Raw genomic sequence first — 7,999 nt, 5'->3', positions numbered from 1 at the left:
TTTCCTGCTCCTCGGATGCTGCCTGACCTGCTGTGCTTTTCCAGCACCACTCTAATCTAAACCAACATTACAGGTACCAGTCTTCAGCTAATTCGATTCTCTCCATGTGATATCAAGAAATGGCTGGAGTCACTGGTTACTGCCCAGACTATGAACCCTGACAACATTCCGACATAGTATTGAAAACTAGTGCTCCAGAACTTGCTGACCCCCAGGCCAAGCTGTTCCAGAACGGTTATAACATTGGCATTTACCCGACAATGTGGAAAATTGCTAAGATGTGTCCTGTACATGAAAAACAGGACAGTTCCAACCTGGCCAATTACCACCCCATCAGCCTTCTCTCAATTATCAGAAAAGTGATGGAAGATTCATCAACAGTGCTAGCAAGCAGCATCTGCTCAGCAATAACCTGCTCAGTGACGCCCAGTTGAGTTCCATCAGGGTCACTCACTCCTGATCTCATTACAGCCTTGAATCAAACATGGACAAAAGAGCTGAATTCCAGGGGGGAGGTGAGTGTGACAGCCCTTGGCATCAAGGCTGCATTCAAATGAGTGTGACATCAAGGACCCCTAGCCAAAGTGGAATCAATGGGTATCGGGGGGAAACCCTCCACTTGTTAGAGTCATACCTAGTAGAAAGAAAGGTGATTATGGTTATTGGAAGTCTTAGCTCCTCTGGGTAGTTTCCTTGGCCCAACCATCTTCAGCTCCTTCATCAGTGACCTTCCCTCCAACATAAGGACAGAAGTGGGGATGTTCACAGATGAATGCACAATGTTCAGCACCATTTGTGAGTCTTCAGATACTGAAGCAGTTCATGTTCAAATGCAATAAGGTCTGGACAAGTTTAGGCTGACAAGTGATAAGTCATATTTGTATAACAAGTGCCAGGAAATGATCATCTCCACCAAATGATAATTTAACCATCAATCCTTGGCATTCAGTGGCATTAGCTTCACAAAATCTCCACTATTGACATCCTGGAAGTTGCCATTGACCAGAAGCTGAACTGAACTAGCCATATAATAACTGTAGCTGCAGGAAAACTTCAGAGGCTGAGAATTCTGTGACAAGTAACTTAACTGCCAGCTCCCTTAAGCATGTCCATCATCTGCAAGGTACAATTCAGGAGTGGGATGAAATACTCCACACTTGCCTAAAGAAGTGCAACTCCAGCAACACTCAGAAGGCTCAATGTCATCAAGGACAAAACAGCCTGTTTGATTCAAATTCCATTCTGCACCCCAATAGTCACTCCCTCTATCATCGATGTTCCATGGCAGCAGTGTGTACCAGCCACAAGATGCACTGCAGAAACTTACCAAGGCTCTTTAGATAGAACTTTCAAATTCACCATCACTTGGAAGGATGAGGGCAGCAGATGCACAAAAGCATTGTCACCTGAAAATTTCCTCCAAATCACACACCATCCTGACTTGAAACCATATCATCGTTTCTTCACTGTTCATGGGTTAAAATTCTGGAATTCCCTTTCTAACAGCGCTATGGGTATCCCTAGATCATATGAACTGCTGCAATTCAAGAAGGCAGCTCATCACCATCTTCTCAAGGACAATTAAGGATGAGAATAAATGTTGACCTGTTAAATGTCCATATCTTGTGAATAATTTTTTAAAAAATCAGTGGAAAGTAACAATCTTGTCCTAAGCTCCTTTTTTTCATTGCATAATTTTTATGTTGTCATTGCTAATCACTATCCTTTGCTCAGTTCAATAAATCCAATCAGTTGTTTATTTGTCTATTGCTGGTTGGTTTTCCTTGCAACTATATTTGGAAATAGTTGAAGATTAAATGTGAGCTGAAGTCTGCATAAGACCAATCCAAGTACAGTGAATAAAGGCAAAATACTAGGGATGCTGGAAATCTGAAACAAGCACAAAGAATCCAGGAGAAACTCAGCAGGTCTGGCAGCAGTTGTGGAGAGAGAAAAACAGAGTTAACATTTTGTTTCCGGTATGAATCTTCTTCAAAGTTTTCTCCAGTATTCACAATATTTGTCCAATTATAGCTGCAGGATAGGGAGAAGTCTAAGAGGGTGGGCTGTAACATTTCTGAGGCACTAGACCTTTATCCCGTGACAAGATAAACATTCTCATTTCAGGATAACTGTGTGTTGGTTCGTAACATCAATCAACTGAATGCTGATGAAGATAATTATGGAGATGCTTGTGACAACTGTCGAATATCAGTTAACAATGATCAAATTGACACAGATAGTGATGGGAAAGGTGATGCCTGTGATGATGATATGGATGGAGATGGTAAGTATTTACCTCAAGCGAAAACCTCTAACACTTCATATTATGATTCCAGCTCATGGTAATGCAGGAGAAATCAGACCCCAAAGTGAAACCTAGCTTTATTTTTTAATTTGATTGGTATGAGCGGTCAGTCATTGAACATGTTCACAAGAAACAGCCAATGTACTTTTAACAAAGCAATGGAAGTTTGTTATGCAAAGAAAATGTAAAATAAATGGCCAAAAGAAAAATTCACCCCTTTCCTCAGCAATACCCCTTACAGACACTCAACCCTAGTGACATGTCAGGCCTTTTCTTCATGCTAACATTTCATACACAATTGCAAGCAGTACGCTTTTGGCAATTTCTTGCACATTCACCAGATGTGATTCCCGTTATTACTGTCTCTTCCCCAATGCACGTAGATACAAATCACTTCCACAAAATGAAAAAGATCCCAATTGCCTCTATTTTAGATGTCAAGTTTTCAAATAATAATAACATATTATAGACTTTCACCATACTTGTTACAACTCATTCAATTATTTATCTGTTCAGCCCCATTTCACTGATACGTTGTAGCTCCTTATGTTAAACTTTCTACCATGTAAAACTCAATGCTGCATATTTCCTTATCATGGGACCATAATGATTGCTGTATTTAATGAAAATATCAATGATAAATTACAATGAGGAAGTAGATCCATCCCACCTGAGGTAATCTATTCAGAAAATCTCACAGGAGAGACAACGATGGATTTGAAATCATTACGAAGAGGTAGATTGTGACACCTGTTGTTTTTCAGGTAGTTTTGGTTGGACAAAACCATCTTACCAACACAGACTTTAGACCCAAGTTACTATAATATCTTGTGGCTCAGCTACAGGTTAATAGCTGCCTAACTGCAAGGTCAGAATACAACAACTGGCTCATTACCAGGAGCTGGTGGGTGCTAGGTAAGATACCTTGCTGGCAATCAGGAACATTATATAGAGGATTTTGCTGGAAGGTCTCAATGAAGGAACGAAGGATCAGTGGCTGAGGAGGCTGAACCCTCATTCCTTCAGGCCATCAAAGGAACAATTTCAGTAGAGCTTGGAGGGTCACTTATCTCTAACAGCCACCGTTGACTTGTTGCAGTCAGACAGAAAAGTCACGGCACCAGCTCTGCTCAGGCCCAGTGAACACCCCATCGATGTGATGCTGCTTAATTATGTTATAACTCAGGGCTGTGCAGTGACCAGGGTTCCAGGGAAAACAGGAAAATGAAACAATTCCTGCCCATTTCTGATCAACAGATTGAGTTACAATGATCCCACCTGTCTATATCATTCTTCATTGAATAATACCGTACAGAAGAGGACTTTTGGCCCCACTAGAAATGTACTACTACCTGCTTGAATCCCACTTTCCAGCACTTGGTCAATAGCCTTGGATGTTACACTTCAGTTGTTCATCCAAGTTCTATTTAAAGATGGTGATGTTTCCTGCTTCAGTTACCCTCCAAGGCAGTACATTCCAGATTTCCATACCCTCTGGGTGAAAATGTTTTTCCTCACATTACCTCTAAACCTCCTGCCTCTCAGTTTACAATTATACCCCCTTGTTATTGATCCTTCAACAGAGGGGGACAGCTGCTTTCCATTCATCCTGTTGATGCCCTTCATCATCTTGTACACCTCTCCCAGGTTCCCCTCAGTCCTGTCTACTCCAAAGAAAACAACCCGAGTTTATCCAGACTCTCTTCACAGCTAAACTGCTCCATCAAAGGCAACATCCTGATGTATCTCCTTTGCACCCCATCCAGTGCAATCACATCCTTTCCTCAATGTGGTGATCAGAACTGCATGCAGTATCCAGCAGTGGCCGAGCCATTTTGTGAAGCGAAATTTCCTTACCTCACCGCCCACTATTTTGAACTTGTGTCACTCTTGCAATTCAACTTTGAAGCAATTTTCCACATTTATCTGTTCCTCAGAATTGCCATTTAATATACTTCAATAAGACCACTTTACCATAACTCCTTCACAGAACTGAAAAGCTTATGTTTCTCAACCTATCCCCATAGCACTGACACTATGGATCAAACGTCATGGCTTTCCGCTGAAGTGCTTCCTATGTTTGAGTGCTTCCCCTTCTAAATCATTGGCTGCCTTATTCTGGTAATTGTTTATGGTGGAGAAAGTGAGGACTGCAGATGCTGGAGATCAGAGCTGAAAATGTGTTGCTGGAAAAGCACAGCAGGTCAGGCAGCATCCAAGGAACAGGAGAATCGACGTTTCGGGCATAAGCCCTTCTTCAGGAATGAGGAAAGTGTGCCCAGCAGGCTAAGATTTTATCTTAGCCTGCTGGGCACACTTTCCTCATTCCTGAAGAAGGGCTTATGCCCGAAACGTTGATTCTCCTATTCCTTGGATGCTGCCTGACCTGCTGCGCTTTTCCAGCAACGCATTTTCAGCTAATTGTTTATGGTCCCAAGAATCTCAACGTGAATGAATGGGAGTGAATGCTGAGTGACTGGTTGAATGTAAGAGTGTATATAGGTAAGGTGGGTGAGTGAGTAGTGTGGCAGCTGGATAGGGTGGTAGATAGGTGTTGTGGGTCAGAGCAAGAGTGGATTGGTGATTCTTGGGCAAAGATGGGTAGTCATGTGATTGAGACCAGTGTTGAAGATTGATGGGGATGTTGTGGGTCTGTGTGAATGACTGGGGGGAATCATAGAGTCATAGAGATGTACAGCATGGAAACAGACCCTTCGGTCCAACTTGTCCATGCCGACCAATGTAGTCCCATCTGCCAGCAACCAGCCCATATCCCTCCAAACCCTTCCTATTCATATACCCATCCAAATGCCTCTTAAATGTTGCAATTGTATCAGCCTCCACCACTTGCTCTGGCAGCTCATTCCATACACGTACCACCCTCTGCATGAAAAGTTGCCCCTTAGGTCCCTTTTATATCTTTCCCCTCTCACTCTAAACCTATGCCCTCTAGTTCTGGACTCCCCCACCCCAGGGAAACGACTTTGTCTATTTACCCAAGAAATGAACATTTTCTTGTGTAATGTTTCCTAGGGTGCAAGATATCACGGCGGTCAGAGGGGTGTGGTGTTCGTGCCGAGTGGGTATTAATCTAGTTATATTTGTCAGAACCATCTGAAGAGTGTGCCACTAACGTTAAGTCAAAGATCCTTTATCAGAGGATCTGAGTTAGAAGGGAAATTGTCCTCCAGAAGTTTGGAGTTCCTGGACAATTCCCAAAGTTGGTTTGATGGAACTCTGTAGGCTCTTTACATATATCGTGAGTCCTACATCTGGGATCTGACAACATGGGGACTGGATAATCTGGCTCATCATCTAAGTTGATGAGGGCAGGGCAGAAATTCATTCGTGGAGTATCACCTAAACATGGTGCTATGCAGAATATATAGATTCCCTGAAGGCAGACAACATCATAGTTCACATAGGTAGCAGCTGAATGCAATGTCTGCCCTTGGAGAACCTACATTATCTCCATAACTCTGTTTTCAAGTGCTATTTCACAAACAATGAAAACTGGAATGAGCACCAAAAACTATTGATTTAAATGACTGGTCATTTCAATGACTGAGATCATAGAAACATTATCACCAAGAAAAGTCACCCTGAATAACATGCCTGGGTCAGTGCTGAGAAAGTTAAAAGTCACACAATACCAGGTTGTAGTCCAACAGGTCTATTTGGAAGTACAAGCTTTCGGAGCACTGCTGCTTTGTCAGGCAGGATCCTGTCCCACTAGCTACCTGATGAAGGAGCAGCGCTCTGAAAGCTTGTACTTCCAAATAAACCTGTTGGACTATGACCTGATGTTGTGTGACTTTTAATTTTGTTCACCCCAGTCTAATACTCACACCTCCACATCAGTAATGAGGAAGGAAGTGCTGCAACATATCCTACCGACCTATGCAAATCACATTGACCCTGATCTCGCTTAACATGCACTAATCATCTTTGAGTGTCGCTTCCTCTGCAGAGATTTTTGAGATACATAGTTTTATATTAAATTTGTTTATTTGTTTGTTTCTGTGCAGTGACTAGTTATGTTGATGACTGTATATAATAGAGCTCCTAGCTCTTTTTCAACTTTGCTATCAGCTATTCAGATAGCTTTCCCAGAGGATGTGTAGATACCAATTTTCTTCTGATGCTCCTTGCTATATATTTGTCAATATTGTATTTTATCTTCTATTATTTGGATTTTCAGCACAGAAGAAAACAATTTTGGTCTATTTTATCTGACAGGAACAGATCTAAACTAACCCCACCTCTGTACACTCTTCCTGTAGCTCTGTTCCAAATGTTTATCTAAATGATATCCACACCAACCAGTCGCTGTAATGAAGTATACCGTTTAGATAGATATATTTGCTAACCTCCTCCTTACGTTCAGCGGCAAACAGCCAAGACTGAAATGATGTGACCTCTGATGTTCTATAGTGACTGGTATTGGGGATGATCTTATTTTTCTATACAAGTATATGATTTAGGATTTAGCCTTTTGAAATCTGCCAAAAATACCAAAGTAAGTAATGACATTCAATTTGAGAGATTGTGGGACAATGTTATGAGAGGTTGTGGTTCAATGTGATTTGAATAGATTGATGGTGTAAGTTATAGCATTTCTTTTGTCAGCACTGACCCAAGCATGTTGTTCAGGGTGTCTTCTCTTCGTGATAACATTTCTATGATCCCAGTTATTAAAAATACTTGTCACTTAAACGAACAGTTTTTGGTGCTTTTTCTTGTTTTCTTTTAAAGAGTCTTCCAATTTTATTTTGCATTTTCACCCTGGGCTTGTCATAATCCTGCACTCTGTTGGATCTTAACATTAGTCAGTCAAGTTAATCAGGTTTAATTGATGTGCACTTTCTGCATCTTCCTGCAGGGATTAAAAATTTCTTGGACAACTGTCAAAGAGTTCCCAATGTAGACCAGAAGGACAGAGATAACGATGGTGTCGGTGATGCTTGTGATAGTTGCCCTGATGTCATCAACCCTAATCAGGTCTGAGGGAGCAGGCTTGTCATTATCCTTTGTAAACTGTAACACTTGGTTAAATGCTGAATGCAACAGCTTCTCTTTAATGCAACAGCTTCTCTTTTTATTTTAAATGCATCATTTAATTGCAAGTGCCTTTCATTGAAACAAATTGTGCTCAGAAGTGAGAGATGTGTGAGCAGCAGGATGGAATCCATTTCAGGTTTCAGGTTCAATAATCTTCCTCTGCCACCAGCCCCTGAAAATATCAGTTCACCCAAAACTCTGCTAACTGTATTGTGTCCTGCTGTAAGCTGCACTCACCCACGACCCCTGTGTCATTCTGCCCACTTCCAATGCATCAACAGAAACAGAAAACAGGACCAGAAATAGGCCATTAAACCCATCCAGCCTAGTTTGTCATTCATCAGGATCCCATGGCTGATCCTCTATCTCAATGCCAGACTCCTCCATTCTTCCCATTTCCCTTGACATCTTTAGCTTCTACACCCACACCAGCTCCCAGCTCCCAGCCCTGCCGAGTTTTCACCATCCCCCCAGACCTCCCACTCACTGAGGACGAACGATCAGTCCTCAGCAAAGGACTCACCTTCATCCCCCTCCGCCCACGCATCAATGAATTTAATACACGCCGTGACGTCGAACAATTCTTCCGTCGCCTCTGCCTCCGAGCATACTTTCACAATCAGGATTCCC

General features: G+C 42.1%; 1 protein-coding gene across 1 annotated transcript in view; it reads left to right on the top strand.

Annotated features, from left to right (window-relative positions):
- The window catches only part of LOC122558293 (thrombospondin-4-like), a 124,684-nt gene that overhangs the window by 93,471 nt on the left and 23,214 nt on the right, over window positions 1–7,999 (top strand). The window contains exons 13-14 of the mRNA XM_043706705.1: window positions 2,128–2,287; window positions 7,191–7,309. Coding sequence (XP_043562640.1) covers window positions 2,128–2,287; window positions 7,191–7,309 — 279 coding nt within the window. The remainder of the gene's footprint in view (window positions 1–2,127; window positions 2,288–7,190; window positions 7,310–7,999) is intronic.

This window comes from Chiloscyllium plagiosum, chromosome 2, assembly GCF_004010195.1.
Source record: "Chiloscyllium plagiosum isolate BGI_BamShark_2017 chromosome 2, ASM401019v2, whole genome shotgun sequence".
NCBI classification, from domain to species: Eukaryota; Metazoa; Chordata; class Chondrichthyes; order Orectolobiformes; family Hemiscylliidae; genus Chiloscyllium; species Chiloscyllium plagiosum.
Note: the sequence above shows the minus strand (reverse complement) of the source record. Positions and strands in the feature narration are given on the sequence as shown.